The sequence below is a fragment of the Petaurus breviceps genome, unplaced genomic scaffold (genome assembly GCF_028583685.1).
Source record: "Petaurus breviceps papuanus isolate PSGF00001 unplaced genomic scaffold, PetGlider_PUasm1.0 90451, whole genome shotgun sequence".
NCBI classification, from domain to species: domain Eukaryota; kingdom Metazoa; phylum Chordata; class Mammalia; order Diprotodontia; family Petauridae; genus Petaurus; species Petaurus breviceps.
The window spans coordinates 1362635-1381382 of record NW_027187258.1 but is presented as its reverse complement, the minus strand read 5'-3'; the positions used below and the strand labels follow the sequence as shown (position 1 = coordinate 1381382).

The following is an 18748-nucleotide window of genomic DNA, read 5'->3' as shown; positions in this document are numbered from 1 at the left end:
TCCCTTACCACAACCATGACAAAATGAAGTATCTAAGCCCTTTGATGCTTCAGACTATAGAGACCCACTCCCATGAGGCTGGCCTTTTCTCTGCTTTTTTACACCTCCTGAACGCATCCCAAATGGCTGTTCCCGACTCTTCTCCAGCTCACCCCATTCTAACCCCTGATTCTCAGCGGAATGATCTTCACTTTTTGTACTCTGTCTTCCTTGTTTTATCATGTGTGCCCTCAATCTAGTTCCCCCCTGCCTTCTGGACCTCATTCTACCCATCAACCAACATCTTCTCTCACATCTTCCTGCTAACTCCTTTACTGTGGTCCACAAGGGTGCTCAAGTTTCCCATATCCTAAAAAAGTCAAACCCAGCCAAACACCAGACCTTTCCCTTGACCCTGCTACTGCCAGACTTTTAGTAAGAAGAATCTACAGTACACTCATCACCTCCATTTCTTCCCCACCCACTCATTTGTCAGTTGGCTTCTAGCCATTTGCTTGGTGGTTGACAATGTGTCTTTTAGCCAATTCATGGGCTTTTTCTCAGTTCTTTCTCCTTTATCTGTCTCCTGTTGTGTCCTTGATGTGTCCCTGTTGGCCACTTATGCCCCCCTTGACTTCAGCGACGCTATATTCTATCTCTCCCTCTATCTCCTTTCATCACTCTCTAAACGTTGGATGCTCTTCAAGGCTTCATCTTCAGGCTCCTCCTGTTCACTCTCTTCATTCTTCCTCAGCAATCTCAGATGCTCCCACAGCTTCGGCCCCTGTTTTTAGGCTTCTGACTTCCAATACTCTGTGCTTCAAACCTCTGCTGAGATCCAGGCCAGAAATGGACACTTGAAACTCAGAAATGTTGCCCTGAGTGGGAAGGAGATGGCACTTCCAACTGAATTGCAGACCAATATCTATGAGGTTTTCTTTGCTCCTTAAGAGATCCTGACCTTAGATCTGCTGGAGTGACAGACCACATGTCAAGAAACAATGTCAGGTGTGTCTAGGTCCTGGCCAAGGCTATGAGAGCAAGTCCTTTATGCCTAGAATAACTTCTTTGATACATGTCCAAAACAGAAGTCATCTTTTGTCAAACCCATCTCATTTCCTATGTCTATTACTTATCGCTAAAGATCCAAACTTCTTATCTTTAACTTCTCCACCGTCAACATCTAAACAAGCTGCGAAATTTTCTGTCTCTGTTCTGTCAGGAAAATCTGAGCCCTCCTTTTCATCGCCAATACCACTACCCAAGTCTTGTTTACCTGAGGTACTATGATAGCTTCCTAACTTTGTCTCCAGTCTCCCTTTTCCAGTCCATCCCACCCACGACTGCCGTCTCCAGGTCTGACTATGTCACTCTTCATTAACTACCAAACATATTTTATACTTAATTTGGAAGGTCTCTTACAACTTAGTTCCAATCTGCCTTCTCTCATATGTACCTCATATGTTCCTGGAATGCATCCAGTTTAAAAACGCATATTTAACAGTCAAAGTTATACTGAAGTTATGAGGATACCGACTCTTTTATAGAATTCCTGCACAAAAATGATCTCTAGCCAAGTCAGATTATTAGAAGTAGATAGTTGCTGTGGGCAGGCTGCTGTGAGGCTAGCAAGCTTGGGGGGGATGTTGGAGGGGTGGAGATTGGGGCTTAAGAAGACTAACTCAAGTCTACACAAGTGTCTTTTGGAATGTGCTAAGGAGTCAGGTAAGTCAAAAAGGCCGGCCATGTGAGAGTTTGGGGCAGGGAGAAAGTCAGAAAATCTGAGGTCACAGTATGCACTGAGACCAAGCTAGTCCTGCCCCAGGTTCTGCCTATTGCAACCCTACTCCTTGGCGAAAAGGATGGAAGGAGCATGAATTCAGAGCTGAGAATAGAACAGCTTTGAAAAAGAAGCCCTACCTCTAGGCCAAGGTATTTTAATTTAAATCAAATAAGGTCATATTTGTAACAAGCACTTAACAGTACCTGGCACACAGTAGGCACCATAGAAATGCCCCCCCCCCATTCTGCCTGAAGTAATCCCCCTTCCACTTGGGTGCATGCTGATGCATTTAGCATATTTGATTTTGTACTGTGACCATGTGACTATTTGCATACTTGGCTCATGAATTGTAATTTCTATGAGGGCAGGGACCTGTATCTTTTATAGCCCCAAGCATTAAACCCAGTGCCTTGTAATAATAGGTGCCTAATAAATGCTTGTTCAATTGAATTGGAAACTGACTTTCAGCCCCTTTTACATTTTGCATGCCAATAAGTCCACAAAGCATTTCCCCAAGTGGTGCTAGTTAGGGCCCTCTGTGGACAATCAATCTCTCCCATTCTGCTGCCTTGTTAGTGTTTATTCATTTATTGTGACTGTTCTCTCCCTAACTAGGAGCTTTTCAAAGGTAAGGACAACCTTTGCCATTCCATCTTGTGACCCACACATGGCTGGGCACAGTGACAGTGGATACTGAATAAATATTCCTGATGGCCTGACTGCTGGCAGATTGCTAAAAGCAGCCAGGAGAGAGACTTGCTGTCCTGTTCTCCTCAGGGTCCCCAGGCACCATGACTAGCAGGAGCAGAAGGAAAGGACATGAGACACAGCCAATTTCCCCCTTTTACCCCCTTTTACTATCCTTGTGTTTCCTTCTGCCTCCTGCTCTCAGACTGAGTCATGATCACTGAGTAGTAATGGAATGGCACTCTCAAGTTGGCTGTGTACTTGACCTTACAACATAGTTTCACAACAGCTGGGTGGGGGGCGGCATGGTGTGCAAGTCCTTTCCAATTCACTGTGACACTTTCAGAGCTGTGTGCACTCAGTGAATCACTTGGCAAGCCCTTACAATCTGGTTCTGCATGCATCCTAGCATTATGGCTAAAGCCACTTACCTGGGTCCAGTCCTCGATCTCTCCACAGCATTGGACACTATTGATCATCTTTTCCACCCAGACACTCTTTCCTCCCCAGGTTTTGAAGACACTGCTTCCTCCTGCTTCTCCTCTGATCTGTTTGACCACACCTTTTATGGTCTTCATTGCTGGACCATCAGCCATTTCCTGCTTCCTAGATGGGGGTATATGCCAGAGCTCTGACGTGAGTCAAGTCAAGTGGATCCAAGTCAACAGACTTGCATGCATGGGCCAGGCATTGTACAAAGCCTTGGAAATACAAAGAAAGGTACAAACAACCCCTGGATTCAAGGAGCTCACACACTAATGTGAACAATTTCGTACAAACAAGATATATACAAGATTAATTGGAGATAATCTTAGAGGTTAGGCACTAGCCTTAAGGGCAACTGGAACAGGCTTCTTAAGGAAGGTCAAAGGAAGCCAGGAGATGGAAATGGAGAAGGAGGGAATTCCAGCCACAGGGGATAGCTAAGGAAAAAGGATGGCGAGGAGGCCAGTGTCACTGGATTGTAGAGGATGGAAGATGACTGGAAGGGGAGGAAGGGGTCAACATAGGAAGGGCATTAAGAGTCAAAGAAAAGAAGATCACTTTGACAGCTGAGTGGAAGATGGACTGGAGTAGGGAAAGACTTGAGACAGGCAGAGTTAACCCCACTGCTGCCCCCCAATCAGCTACTGCATAGTCCAGGGTGACAGACAGTATCAGAGGAGAAACAGGGGCATATACAAGAGATATTAGAATGGATAGGACTTGTCAACAGACTGGACATGGGGGAGGTGTGTTTGTGTGTGTGTGTGAGAGAGAGAGAGAGAGGGAGAAAGGAGGGGGAGAGAGGGAGGGAGGGAAGGAGAGAGGGAGGGCGAGAGAGAGTCAGAGCAAGGCATCGAGGATGACACCTAGGCACCTGGACACACACTTGAGTAACTGGGAGGATGGTGGTGCCCTGGACAATAATAGGGGAGTCAGGAAGAAGGAGGGTTTGGGGGGAAAGATCACGAGTTCATTTGTGGACTTGAAGATGTCGACAGGATATCCAGTTTGAGATGTAAGTCTGGAGGTTAGGAGATAGGTGGGGTCTAGATAAATAGATAGGAGAATCATTTGCACAGACATTGAAAACATAGGCTCTGATGGGATACAGAGATGTCCTTTCCTTGACTTTGCCATCGCCCACAAATGTCCCACCTCCACATTCAAGAACTCTGAAATCCCCTTCTTTGATCACAATCTCTTGGCTTTCCGCCTCTCTTTCTCCCTTCCATTAGCAAGCCCTGCTCTTCTTTCACACCATAACCCCTCAGTCTTTTCCCAGGCCTCACACTCTCCTCCCTCATCTTCATTTACCCCTCTACAGTTAGCCCTTCCACATGCCAGCTTTGACATATCTCAGGTTGGCATAAGAAATTCAATGGGAATTTGGGGGGAGTTTTGTGGAAATCACAGATGAAACAGAGCCTATGACCAAATACTGAACCCAAATTTTACAATAAAGTACTATAAACATCCTATGAAAGAAGAAGAAAAAGGAAAAACATTTGGACTTCTTCCCTGGTATGAAGGGAGGGACAAAACATTTTACTTGGATTTTCCAGATGGAAGGAGGGAGTGCCACAGCCCTAAGCCCTGTAATGTGGAAGAGGTAACTATACCATCCTATTCTTTAGAGGCCCTACTATTCTTCACCCCTGGAAAGCTTCTTCAGCCTTCAATACCCTGCCATCAGTCACCTTTTCCCCTTGCCCCAACTCCCCAACATGCTGCTCAATGAAGGTGAAGAAAATCATGCAATCATTCTGATTGGGTCCACTACAAATTTCTGTTATGCAACAGCAACAGGGCCCTCACTGCTGCTAGGCAATTCTCCCTTATACCTGCCTTATGGCACCAAAGTACTAGAGCTGAGTCAGGAAGGCCTGAGTTCCAAGACACTTATCAGCTATGTGACCCTGGGCAAGTAACTTAAGCTCTGTTTGCCTCAGTTTCTTCATTTGTAAAATGAGGGTGATAATAGTACCTACCTCCCAGGGTTGTTGTGAGGATCCAATGAGATAAATGTAAAGTATTGGGGCAGCTAGGTGAGGCAGTGCATAGAGCACTGGCTCCGGAGTCAGGAGGACCTGAGTTCAAATCTAGCCTCAGACACTTGACACACTTACTAGCTGTCTGACCTTGGGCAAGTCACTTAACCCCAATTGCCTTGCCTTCCTCCCTCATAAACAAACAAACAAATAAATAAATAAATGTAAACAAACAGGTTTTCAGGCCACCACCAGGCTTTCCTGGTTCTCCTACCTCTCTGACCCATCCTTCTCTGTCTCCTCTTATGTCACAGCCTCTCACTTTACATTTTCCCCAGGCTCTAGCCTGGGGCTCTCTTCTCTTCTCCCTCTTTACTATTTCACTTGGGGACTCTCTTCAGTTCCCATGGATTTAATGACCATTTCTCTGCGGATGAATCTCAGATCTTCCTCTCCTGCCCCAATCTCTCTGCTGACCTCCAATCTCTCATCAGTGTTTCAGAATCTTTAACTAGATGTCCAGTAGACATCTTAAACTCTACATGTCCCAAATGAAACCCGTTATCTTCCACCCCAAACCATCCTCCCTTCCAAAGTCCCTTAGTACTGTTGAGGGCACCTTAATTCCGTCTTCTCCAGGAAGCCTTTCTCAATCTCTTTTACCTTTAACGCCTCCCCTCTGTTGATTTCACATCTTGTTTGGACATAGTTGTTTTCATGTTGTCTCCCCTTGAGGGCAGGACCATCTTTTTGCCTATCTCTGTATCCTTAGTACTTAGCAAACTGTCTGGCACATAGTAGCTTAATAAACGTCTGTTGACTGAGTGGCCAAAATTTTTTCATCGAAACATATGCCAAGGTTCTCAGATGGGGGGGGGGGACGCGGAAAGGGGAGCCATGGAAAGTTTGAGGAAGGATGAAAAGGTCTGGAAAGTTACTTAAGATGAGTGAAATAGTAAACAAAATAAGGGGGATGTCATGCTGCAGGAAGGGCCCATTTGAGATTATGTAACAAATTTGAAGATGACCCAGGCAGCATGGTTTTATGATTTTCTCCAGCTATGTTAACTCCTAGTCCCTCTCTCCATTCTCTCAGTGATCTTATCAATTTCAGTGGGTTCAATCATGCAGTTGACTCCCAAATCTTTATAGTTAGCCAGCCCCACATCAACAACTGCTTGCTGGGGGGCGGCCAGGTAGCACAGCAAGTAAGAGCACCAGCTCCAGTGTCAGGATGACCTGGAGATCGAATCCCGGGCTCAGACACTCAGCACCCACCCAGAAACACCTGGCCGTGTAACCTTGAGCAAGTTACTTAACCCCAATTGCTTAAAAAAAAAAAACAACAACTGCTTGCTGGACATCTTCATGTGGCTGTCCCATGGTCATCTCGAAGTCAACACGTCCAAAACAGAATTCAGTATCTTTTCCCTCAAACCCACCCTGCTCTGTAATTTCCCTGTTTATGTCGAGGATAGGAGCATCTTTGTTGCCTGGGTGCCCAACCTTGGACTCATCCTTGACAGTGTTCTCCTGACCCATCTCATATCCAATCAGTTACCAAGTCTTACCTTCATACTTCTCCGACCTCCACATTTTTTATCTCTTTGTTTCTTTGTTTCTTTCTTTGCAGGGGGGAAGGCTGGGCAATTGGGGTTAAGTGACTTGCCCAAGGTCACATGGCTAGTAAGTGTCAAGTGTCTGAGGCTGGATTTGAACTCAGGTCCTCCTGACTCCAGGGCCAGTGCTCTATTCACTGCACCACCCAGCCGCCCCCTCCTCCTTTCTTTCCACTCAAATGAGTAGTACCTTTGTTCTCTTGCTCAGTTTCCTAATGATTTCCCCATCTTCGGCCTCTTTTCTCACAAAGCTGTCAAACAGACAGCCTCAAGTCACAGGCCTGGTTGAAGAAACTTTGGTGGCTTCCTAAATATAACTCCTGTCATTTAAAGTCCTTCACAGTCTGCCTTTCCAGACTTATTTCACATTGCTCCCTCTCATGGCAGTCAATTGACAAGCATTTAGTAAGTGCTTACTATGTCTCAAGCACTCTGCTAAGTGTTGAGAAGACAGAGAAAGTTAAAAAAAAACCCTCAAAAACCCAACCAAAAAAGCAGTCTTTGGCCTTACGTTCAAATGGGGGAAACATGTAAAGAACTAGGTTAAGGGTTCTTAAGGTCTGGCAACATTTATGGACCCCTTCTCAGAATCACGTTTAAATAAATTTCAGTTAGAGGTTGGTAAAACTAAAGATCTAGCTTTTTATTTCCAAGTTCACAGGCCCCTGAAATCTCTCCATGGACCCTAGGTCAGGGGTGGGGAACCTCAGCCTTTCGGCCAAAGGATTTGTTCTGTGAAGTTTGGATGCAGTCAAAGGGCTGCACTTGAGGGACTAGAGGGCCACAGGTGGTCTTGAGGCTGCAAGCTCCCCACCCCTGGGTTAGGTTAAGAACCCTTGAACTCCACGCAAAGGGACTGAGATATGAAATGGTGCATGATGTTCACGGAGAGGCTCAGTGTAGCTGCACCATAAATTTCATGGAAGGGAGAAAAGCGTAAGAAGACTGGAAAGGTGAGAAGGGGCCAGGTTATGAAGAGTTGTAAATGCCAAAAAGAGAACTTGATGTTTGATCCTGGAGATAACACGGAATCATTGTAGCTCGTGAAGAATTGGGGTGTGTGTGTGTGTGTGACATGGTCTTTAGAAAAATCACGTTGGCAGCTGAATGGAGGATGGATTTGGCTGGGGAACAGACTTAAGGCCTTGGTCCAAAGGCCAGCCAAGCAGACTGGCTACACTACTGTCCCCTGTGCTGACATTCCATCTCCTCTGTTTCATGCCTGGAATGCCCTTAGGCTTCATCTCTGCTTTTTGGAATTCTTACCTTCCTTCAAAGCTCGTTTCTAACACTGGTCCCCTTCATTTCCCCCACCAAGATCACTTCATGTTTACTTCATGTAGACTAAAGTTTTATCTTCATACACGTACCCAGATTCACAATCAAATGAATGTACTCTTTGAGGGTAGGGACAGTTTTACCTAGCCCAGGGCCCAGCACTTAGGAAGCACCAAATTAATACCTGCTGAATTGAATCAATCCTGAGGGGCAGGGGCAGGCTTTGAACACAGGTTTTTCTGACTCCAAATCCAGCACTCTAAAGGCATCCATTCACTGTACAAATGTGCCAAATGGTGAAGAGATGACACCAGAGGGAAATCAAGGCAGGCTCAGGAACAGTTTCCTTTTGTGCATTCACAATTCTTTCCTCAAGATGAGGCAGACAAAAGGTAGGAAAAGAGGTGGGTTTTGGAGACCATTTGTTTCTTCAACAAATGCTCAGTGAACTGGAGGAAACACAAAGCTTAGCCACCTCCTGGATATTACACACACACATCCTAGCAGGAAAGAGCAGCTGAACAATGGGAGCCCAGTGACCAACAGAAGCAGAGGAGGAAACAAGCATCCCTGACTACAGAGATCAGGAACAATGGTTTTGAGTTAGGATTGGAGGAGAGCTATAAATCCAAAGGCTGAGTGTGGTGGGCTGGAGGGAGGGGAGGGGTGGGGATTTGGGCCATGAGGAGCATGAGTCAAATTAAGGCAAGAAAGGGCCAGGAATGGGTGAGAGCTGAGAAACTTCAACATGGTTGGAGCATGAAGTGGGTGAGATGGGAGAGAAGGCCAGGCAAAGGATTTTCAACTTTCTTCGGGAGACAAAAGACAAGAAATTGAATCCTGGCTAAGTTTACGCACTTGCCTATATAGTTCAGAGCAGAGCTGGGCCTGCTCATTTCCGGATCCTCAGTGAATTGCTTATGCCAGCCTACCTTCCTTGGAAGACTTGAGGTTTCCAACACAGGTGGTGCCACTGGCAAAATGAAGTCGAGAGGAAGAGTCTGTTTTCCGGGGAAAATAAAATCAATTCTGTTCAGGACACAGAGGTGGGGGGTGTCTTTTAAGCTGTTGGAGAAGAGTGGTCAGGCCTGGAAATACACACTGAGGAGTGATGTGTATGGAAGTGATGGTTTAGAGAGTGAGGCCTTCAGGGCAATATCAGGGCTGAAAGAGACCTTTTAAGTGAAAGAGATTTCAGAAATAAGGGGTAATTGATGAGATGGTGATGTAGGAGCAGGGGGTAGTGAGAGCTGATGTGAGGAAAGCAAAAGGGAGGGATGGAGAGAAGCCTTAGAAGGCTTTCACTTGGGGTTTACCACTTTCCTCACCTTTCCCTGTGGGGGAGTTGCTAGAAAGCACAAGTAGCAGGTAGCTGAGAAGAACCAAGCTCCCAATTACCCAAAAGGTGGTTCCAGGGCTGCATGTAGGAGGCTGCCCTGATAGCATATGTTTCCCTCCCTTCCCTTTCTCTTCAGCACACAGTGCCAGGCCCAGAAGGGCTTTTTTGGGTGGTGTTCATGCTATTTGGGGCTAAGCTGGTCTAGCCAAGGAGGTGTAGGGCCTGTGAGAATGCATATCTTCAACTCAACATTTTTTCAAAGCAGCTCTGTCTAGAACTCAAGGTAAATCGTTCCTAAAGGGCCTTAGTTGTTTTGGGTAACTCTATCTGGTCTCACTTTTATTTCCTTGCACATTGAGTCTGTAAGTATGGAGGCTACAAGCTTACCTCTGATCAGATGACACTGTTTTGTTTTCTTCAGTACTTTTTGCTCTTAGTCCCTGGCCAAAGGGAAGGGATTCATGGGAAAGCTTCTCACAAAGAGAAACTGTCTGAAGAACACTACCCTCTGATTTCCTGCACGTTTCCACAGAGAGGAACCTTTGGGTCTGAGAGTCTGGGGTCAAGTCTCAGCTCTGGCACTTACCACCTGGGTGACCAGAACCAAGTCACTTTCCCTGTCTGGGCCCCAGCTTCCTTATCTGTAAACTGAAGAGATCAGATGAGATGAATTCCTTCCTTCTAGCTTTACAGCCTACAAACCTCTTAGTCTGACAGGGGCTACAGCCTGAAGTCTGAACTCTCCCCTCATTTAGGCCTCCTCTATGACATCAGTAATATTAAGGGGATGAAGTTAAGATGCTTATTTATTTATAGACTTGTCTTTAAATTTGTTGCCAGGATAAAGACTTAAAAAAAAATCAGTAATCACAGTGAGACAGAAAACCAAAAGCAGCCATTTCAAAAGTGGTCTCATCCAGTTGGAAGGGATGGAAGGTGACCTAAAATGTTATGACCAACAGTTTCTACCTGGAAATATTGATAATCTATGAGGTGTGATGTGACCTCTAGCTAAGGAGGTAGTGTAGGTTAGACCCCAAGTTTCTTGAGGCCAGGATTCCTTATATATGACATTTAGCCCAACTTTGGATGGGATACTGATGTTTGAGCTGTCCAGTGTTTGGTTTGTCATTTCTACATGGAGGTGATTGGTCCTAGATTCTTTTCCAAAACATTCTAGAATTTTGTCCTTGGAAGGGAAGGCCCAACCTGTCACCAAACCAGGAGTGCTCTGTCCCACACTCCTCTTCAACAGTAGAGTTCCTTTAGCAAACTTTCTGAAAAAGTGGACACATAGGGGGCGGGCAGGTAGCACAGTGAGTAAGAGCACTGGCTCCCGTGTCGGGATGACCTGGAGATCGAATCCCGGGCTCAGACACTTAGCACCCACCCAGAAACACCTGGCCGTGTAACCTTGAGCAAGTTACTTAACCCCAATTGCTTAGGGGTGGCCAGGTGGCTCAGCGACTAAGAGCACCAGGCTCCAGTGTCGGGATGACCTGGATCAAATCCGGCTCAGATACTCAGCACCACACTAAGAAATAACTGGCCTTGTAACCTTGAGTAAGTTACTTAACCCTGATTGCTTAAAAAAAAAAAGTGGACGCATATATGGGCTAATATGCAGTTGCGACAGCATGCAATCCAGCCAAGAAGAGGAGGGTTAGTCTATAGAAAATGCCAATTGTCAGGGAAAGGTCCCTCGAATTGGGGGTGGAGGAAGGAGTGGAGCTTTTGCTTGAGTCTGGTGCTCTGGCTGAAGGCAGCTGGTCTCGACTCGCATCCATCCTGGTGGAATTCTCTGAGGTCCTTAATAAGCACAGTTGGTGGGCTTTAACTCCATGTTATCTCCTTTTCCTTGAAAGTTGCTCCCTCCCGCCTCAGTTTCAGCGATGCTGCACTCTCCTGCCTCCATTCTTCTGGAATCTTCCTAGGAAACATCTTTTGCATTTGGGTTTTTTCCCTCCATCTCCTGTCGCTACAGAACTCCGGACTTGGCTCATTTCGTTCCTGGATGAGGGGCCGCACGCCTTCTGGCCGCTCTCCCCAGCTCCACTTCAAGTGTCTTTCAAGGTCACCGTCTCCCTTTGCCTTATCGACTGTTCACCTGCCCCGACATTGTTTGCGCTTCTCCGGGGAATCCAACTCACTGTCCCCATCGAGTCTCACTTTCTTACAATAACCCTCTCTCCCTTCCTCCCCTCCTCCCTCCCTCCCTTCCTTCCTTCCTTCCTTTTTTCCATCTCTCCCTCCCTCCCTCCTTCCTTCCTTCCCACAATGCACTGCAGCTCGGCACTCATATTCTCCTCAGTTTGGGTGCTGTGTGTGTCTCCCTTTCCACATGTACCCCTTGCCTCAACTTCCCTCTGTGGCCATTGAGTGACTGGGCCACCGCCCCAGAACTGGCGGGAGAGGGGAGGGGAGGGAGTGCAGCAGGGGAGGGGGCCCGGTCGCAGCCCAAACAGCGGTGGGGTCCACGTCGGCCAGCCCCGCTGGGCTGGGGAGGGGCGAGGTTGGGGCTCCCAGGCGTCTCTCACGCAGCGCCTCGGAGTTCAGGCCCTGGCATCGGGCAGATGGAAGATGACTAAGCCCTGTGCAGCAGGGCAGAGGGAAAGGGGGGACCGAGGGGGAGCCCGTCCCTTCTCGGGCCGAGGCTTGCCTTTAGCGGCCGCCTTGGCTCACCGCCCATCACCGATCACCCGCCTCCTTCTCCCTCCTCCCCAGCGAGTCCGGCCCAGCTTCGGGAGCCGGCGAAGGCAAGGGCGCGGGCTCCGGATGGGGGGGGGGGGGTGGGGCCCCCGAGGCGCGCCCCCCCCCCCCCCCCCCCCCCCCGTTTCCGCGCCGCGCCCCCCCCCCCCCCCCCCCGCCCCTAGCGCGGAAGACTACGACGCGTGCTTCGGTTTTCATTGCCTTCATTGCCTTCATTGCCATCGTCCGGTGGTTTCGGAGAGCCTGCTTCGAGTCACCTCCTCCGCCTAGGGACTCGATTGCAGCAGGAAATAGTTCCGGCCGGTGTTGTCTAGGGCTGGGAACCGCCACCGCCGCCGCCATTTCAAGAGCCCGACAGCTGAGGAGAGAAGCGGAGCCTGTCCGGCGCTGCGGAGCCTCGTCAGCACCGCGGAGCCTCGTCAGCACCGCGGCTGCCGTCGGAGCCCTCCCGGCCACCCGCCCGGCCGGCCGGCCCTGCTGCTCGCCTCCCGTCCGTCTCTGTCGCCGGCCTCGGAGGCGGCCCCGGCGGCGGCGGGACGCGGCGGCGCGGGGCTCCCCCTGGCCCGCCCTCCCTCAGGAGGCTCCCCATGGCGTCTTCGGTGGGCAACGTGGCCGACAGCACAGGTACCTAGGCGGCCGCTCGTCCGCTGCTTCGCGCTCTCCGGGGCGCCGGGGCGGCCGGCTGCCCCCTCTGCCCCCGAAACCCCTCCATGTTAGCCCCTGCCACACGTATGCCCGCGGGGTGACCCGAGCGGGCGGGGGAGGGCCTACGGGGCATGTGTCCCCCCCCCCCTTGGCGGCTCCCCCTCCGCTCCGGGGGGCTGCCATCCTGTCCCCGGAGGATGGCGAGTCGCGGATCGGCGGAGCTTTGAGGCCACACCCTCGTGGGGGAAACTGAGGCATGCCCCGGGGAAGCGCCTCGCGCAGGGCAGCCGCAGCTAACTAGTGCGCGAATTCGGATTCGAACTTGGTGCCAGCGGCTCGGCGCTGTGCCCCCTGACCCGCCTGGCTTCCGGTGGCGGACCTGCGGGGCTGGGGAGCGCGCTGGAAATTTCCAGGGGTGGCGGGCCTCGGGGGAGCGCCTGCTTTCCCGCCCCCCCCCCTTTCTTCTCCACGCCCTTGCCTCCGGGCCGCCTCCGACCCCGTCTTCACCTGCCCCCCTGGCGGGCTCCGCTCCCCTCCTGGCGTGGCCGCAGCCCTTGGGCTGCACTCACTGGGTGTGTGCTGACTGACATTTGCCGCGTGCCGATGTGAGGTGTGCACGATCGGGACCCCCAGAAGCCCTTGGCCGCGGCTTGGCCCGGGCTGAGCCGAGCACCCTCCTGGGTTCCAAGTTGCTGGGGCTGGGGCCGGGGCCGCTCCTGAGCAGCTTAGCCCGAGGAGGAGCTGCCTCCTCCCGCATGCGGGCTGCCTTTCCCTGGCTGCTCTGAAGCATTCGGGATTTCCTTTAGTTCTCCCTTCTCCATCGCATCTGGATAATCAAGCTACATAAATACTAGGTCAGGATATTAATTGAGAAAGCTGCAATTTCCAGCTTTCAAATGGTATTTAAATGCTGTTTGAAATGTGCTTTATTAATTGAGGAAAGAAAGACTGGCCCTCCAGATTGCTGACATGGACTTCCCCCCATTTTCAGAAGTATGGCGCAGATTGGGCAGTTGAGTCTCTTATCCTCTCACTTTGGGTTGAACTCCATGGTCATTGTATCCAAAACCTAGGTCTGCTCCTCCCCCCCCCTCCCCAGCTAAATTCTGATTCCATGTATGGGAAGATCATCCCAAAGTGCTGAATATACGGGGCCCCTTCAGTTGGACATCGCCTAGTTCCTTTAGTTAATGTTTGTATCTTTAGTATGTTAATTTGCTTCTGGTTGGTCTGGACACCTTTCTTTTTCTTCAGATGATTTGAGGAAACTGTTATTCGCAGTGTTAAAATAGCACTTGGTAAATTTTGAAATTGACGTGGTAATTAACAGAGGGGGAGAGCACATTTCTTAGCTACATTTTTTCCTTTAGGTTTCATTACTGACATTTGCCTCCCCCAGATTTGCCGAGATAAAGTTTCTCCTCTTGATGATGATAATGCAGCAGTACAAGCTGTCATTTCTCTCATGTAGGTTGAGTTCCATGTAGAATGAAAGCCAGCTACTTTAATGAGCAGAGTCCTGAGGAAGATCACCACCTGAAACCCCAGTTTCTTTCTCTGTAAATGGAGATGATGATACTGGGACCATTGACCTCACAGAATTGTTGTAAGGAAAGGTCCTCGAAAAGGGTTATTATTTAGACAGACCTACTATTTCATTTGTTTTAAATGAGTGGGCCATCAGTTCAGGCTTGCAAAGCTTATGTAGATAGTTTTGTGGTAGTAGTATTGGGATTTGATCTGGATAAAGCCAGGTTAATTTTTAACACCAAAATTATTTGTTGAAACTTAACATCTGGCAAAACTGACTCATTGTGCCCTCTACCTTTGCCTGGGTGAAATCTGTTGCATACAGCAATTTTTTCATATATCAGTTGAATAGTTTACCAAACGTTTTGTACTTGATTTCTTAGTGTCTCTTAGCATTGCAATCACAGGTGACTACTTGCATGATTTTTAGTATCTTAATCCTCTTAGAACCATTGGAGAGCTGTTGGGCAGAGTGCTCCTTGTACATTCAGCAAGGATGAGAAATGTACTTTGGGTGATGGGCATGAGAGAAAATGTGATGCCGTCCTTAATTTAAAACATTTGATGACCTGGTTAGAGACTTAAGAATCTTGTCAGCTAAATTTACCTTTCTTACTTATCAACTGCCTTAAAAAGAGCAGCTTTGTTTGGAAGTTATTTCGACCCTTTTCTCCACAACCCTGTCTGATCTAGTCTCACTCATTATTTTCCCTATTTCCCTAGGAATTCTACATTTTCACACAGTGGCTTAGAAAACCCCAGAAACCTTACTTGGAAAACCATATTATAAAATTATTTAACAAGCAGATTTACCCCCAAAGATTATTCCAAGCCAGATCATTAAACGTTTCAGAACTACATGGTTTTATCTTGTTTCATCATAGAACCCAATGTTGAAGATGGTGAGGTTGGGAGGCCTGTCATTCTAGACCAAGCTCCAGAAATAGCCCATAGGATTTAATGGCACCTCGTGTCTGTTCTGGAAGATAATCTCAAAATAACCTTACTGCTAATTTAGTGCACATGATATTTACCTAATAGCTTCTCCTTAAGTTGGAGAAGAACATAGCTCTGAACGCACTCCTGAAATGCTGACTCTGCGTGATAGAAGGATGAGGTATATTGGTGTAGTCAGAATACTCCAATGTGCTTCACTTAACTTCAAGCATTTTGATCTTTTCACTTCATTTGCCCTCTTTTCTTTTGCTTTTTAAAAAAACAGTTTATATCTTGTATTTTCTAATGTTTTGTGTGTGATTTGGGTGATTCTCCAGAACCAACAAAATGTGTGCTTTCCTTCCAAGGGTTAGCTGAGTTGGCTCATCGTGAATACCAGGCAGGAGATTTTGAGGCTGCTGAGAGACACTGCATGCAGCTATGGAGACAAGAGCCAGATAACACTGGCGTGCTTTTGTTACTCTCGTCCATACACTTCCAGTGTCGCAGACTGGACAGGTAGGAGGCTTGGCTTTATCCGCTACCAAGTACGCTCTGATGTCCTTCACGCAAGCATGCCTAGTGTCAACTCCTCCTTTCTTGGCATTTATCATCAGGCACAGGCATCATTGCTAAAGAGTTTAGGAGGGGAGGGCTAAAGGGACTTTGAAAACTTCACCATCTGGGGCTGTTGTTTCCTATTCAGGTAACAAACTGTTCTTGGTCCTACTTCCTTTGAAGGAAAGGGAGGGGAAATGGTTCACAAGTGGAAATGCATTTGTCAAAGGAGGAAATGTATGTAACTGCTGCTAAAACATAAATTTGAACCTTTTGGCCTAAATGGGTTTACAAAACAAGTAAAAGCATTATGTTGTAAACTAATAAATGCTATGTATCCTTTAGTACTCTTTTTCTTCTTTTTTTCTTTTTGGAGGGGGGAGGGCAGGGCAATTGGGGTTAAATTACTTGTCCAAGGTCACATGGCTAGTAAGTGTCTGAGGCCATATTTGAACTCAGGTCCTCCTGACTTCACGGCTGGTGCTCTATTCACTGTGTCATCTAGCCGCCCCTTCCTTTAAGTACTCTTTTTTTTTTTTTTTAAAGCAGTTGGGGTTAAGTAACTTGCTCAAGGTTACACAGCCAGTTATTTTGTGTGGGTGCCAAGTATCTGAGGCTGGAACCGATCCCGGGTCTCCCGACGCTGGGGCTGCTGCTCTTACTTGCTGCGCCACCTGGCTGTTCCCTCCTTTAGTGCTCTTAACAAAGGGGGCCAAGGTTCATTTGGTGTTGGGCTAGATGGGGGTGGAAATGCACCTAGTTAGCCTTTATGTGTTAATACCTCTGTTGGGGGTACCAAGAATAAAAACACAAGATTAGTATTGGGCCTCAAGATCACATCCTAATTAAAGGAGACCTCAGCTCCAGGGCTGGTACAAAGGCCAGATCAGATGGTCCTTAGGTAAAGGGTTGTTATGTTTGACACTACCATGGAGGATGGCTTGGGGGGACCCCGAATGGAAAGGATTCCTCATGGATGGGTTGCTACTTGTTCCTTTTTGCTTTATGACAATTTCTTCAGGGTGGAGAGCATTAGAGACACCTTGGTGAGTACCCGATCTGTACAGGAAAAACAAACTGGATTAGTCCCCATCTTCCAGATTGATGTGCATTGAATAACAATTCATTGAGTTATGAGAGCAGGTACTACAGATGTTTAATGAATTGGGCCTGGAATCAAGATTGAGTGTGGGGAATTGTGCAGTGCTGCTATTGATTCCAAACTTCTCACTGGTACATGAAGCTTCTAGTGATGTATGGTTGTGAATCTATTTCTGGAGAATCTATGATTAGGCTAAGTAGAAGATCCTTTTTTTAATTCATTCTACTATATTAAAAAGAATAAAGAATGGATGATGATGGAGTTCTTTCCCTCCCCCCAATTTCTGAAAGTGCTTTTTGTTGCTTGCCTTTTTCTTCAGTATTCTGCTTTTAAAGTCATTTAAGTCCTCTGTAGTTCCCAGATAATTGTCATGTAGTGAAAAGAATATGAAGGAGTCAGAAGACCCTGGCTTTTGGTATGTGCTTTGTGGAGCCTGGATTCGATAATGTTTTGAGATGCTTTGTAAACTGGTGTAGAATTGGAGGGCTTGTTGGTAGGTTTCAGGATATGCCTTTTTCTAGATCGCCCTCATCACCGCTCTTCTCTCTTTTTCCAGGTCTGCTCATTTTAGCACTTTGGCCATTAAGCAGAACCCACTTCTGGCAGAAGCCTATTCCAATTTGGGGAATGTATACAAGGAACGTGGACAGCTGCAGGAAGCTATTGAGCATTACCGACATGCACTGCGTCTCAAACCTGATTTCATCGATGGCTATATTAACCTGGCAGCCGCTTTGGTTGCAGCAGGAGACATGGAAGGGGCAGTGCAAGCTTATGTGTCTGCCCTTCAGTACAATCCTGTGAGTAGAATTTGGTAGTGTCTATCTTACTCCCACAGAAACCCAGGAAGCTGCTTTGGCTAGCTCATCTCTTGCAAAGCCTAAATCGTTTTTGGTGTTTGGGGATAAAATGAACATAGCTACTTTAAACTAGGCTCTTAAATAAGAAAATTCCTTTTATAAGCAGATAATGGAAAGGATAAAATCTGCCCTTGCTGCACACACTAAGTTTAGTGTGGTAGGCAAGGACCCGGACATGAAACACACACAGCTCTTCTTCTGGGTCATCCTGGTAAGTCTCGATGAGCTCCAGAAGATTTTCTTGTCAGTGTAGAAGATGTTGGGATGCTCAGTGGCGGCGGTGGTTACTGAAATCTGGTAGTACATCAATTTAAGAAATATATCTCACCATACTTATCACAACTGTTATATGAACTGGCTCCAGCCATATGGTGGGAGCGCCCAGCTAAGTGAGGAGAGCTGTTATATAACAGGAGTCAGGATCAGAGCTAGGATAGATCCTTCCATTAGCTGGTAGGAAATTTGGTCTGGTTCTGCTACTAATCAGACTTAATTGCAAAAATGACTTAAAAGTCACTTAAATTGTGTACTTCAATTTATTCATCTCTAAAATGGGGCCACTACTTGCCTGCCTTTCTCACAGGACCATATGAGAATTAAATGAAAAACTTGATGTGAAAATTCTTGGTGAAAACTTGCCATTAAGTAGCATGTTATGCTTACTTGAGCTTCTCAGTGGTTTTTAGGAATAAAGGTGCAGCATTGCATCTGGCTGCTGTTAGTGATGTCAAAGTGTAAGGTTGGAGCATTTTTTTCTTCAACTTGTCATATCCAGGCAGCATAGAAGATAGAATTTTTAAGGAGATAAAAATGGTTTCACTAGGCTTTTTGTTTAGTCCCCATATTTATCTTTATAATTGAAAATCAGTCAGTAGTTTAATGGCATATTCATCCTTGAGAGAGCCTTTTCAGCCCAGTCCAGGAGTCATGACATGCACAGAAATAGAGCTAGCAATCTAAGGCATTGTGTATAAGGTAAGTGCTGAATGAATGCGTCCAGAAAACCAATATCCTGTGAGTATAAGGCTGGCCTGGATAAATCGCTAACATTTTGTGCATGGTCCTTCTAGTGGGTTAGGTTCCTCAACGATTTGAAGCTTTTCTTAAACTAGCCAGTCTCTGTCACTGCTGCCTCGGGTTTGAGTTCTATACCTAGGGTTCAGTTCTTATAGTAAGTAGCCCTCCCTTAGTTCAGAACCTCAGTTGCTAAATACTTGATGACAGAGAATGAAGGCTAATTACTATGTCA

General features: G+C 47.3%; 1 protein-coding gene across 1 annotated transcript in view; it reads left to right on the top strand.

Moving 5' to 3' along the window:
• The first annotated feature begins 12339 nt into the window (after positions 1–12339).
• OGT (O-linked N-acetylglucosamine (GlcNAc) transferase) overlaps positions 12340–18748 on the top strand; it is a 33989-nt gene continuing 27580 nt past the window's right edge. Inside the window, exons 1-3 of the mRNA XM_069062403.1 lie at positions 12340–12492; positions 15348–15498; positions 17196–17439. Coding sequence (XP_068918504.1) covers positions 12456–12492; positions 15348–15498; positions 17196–17439 — 432 coding nt within the window. The 5' untranslated portion in view covers positions 12340–12455. The remainder of the gene's footprint in view (positions 12493–15347; positions 15499–17195; positions 17440–18748) is intronic.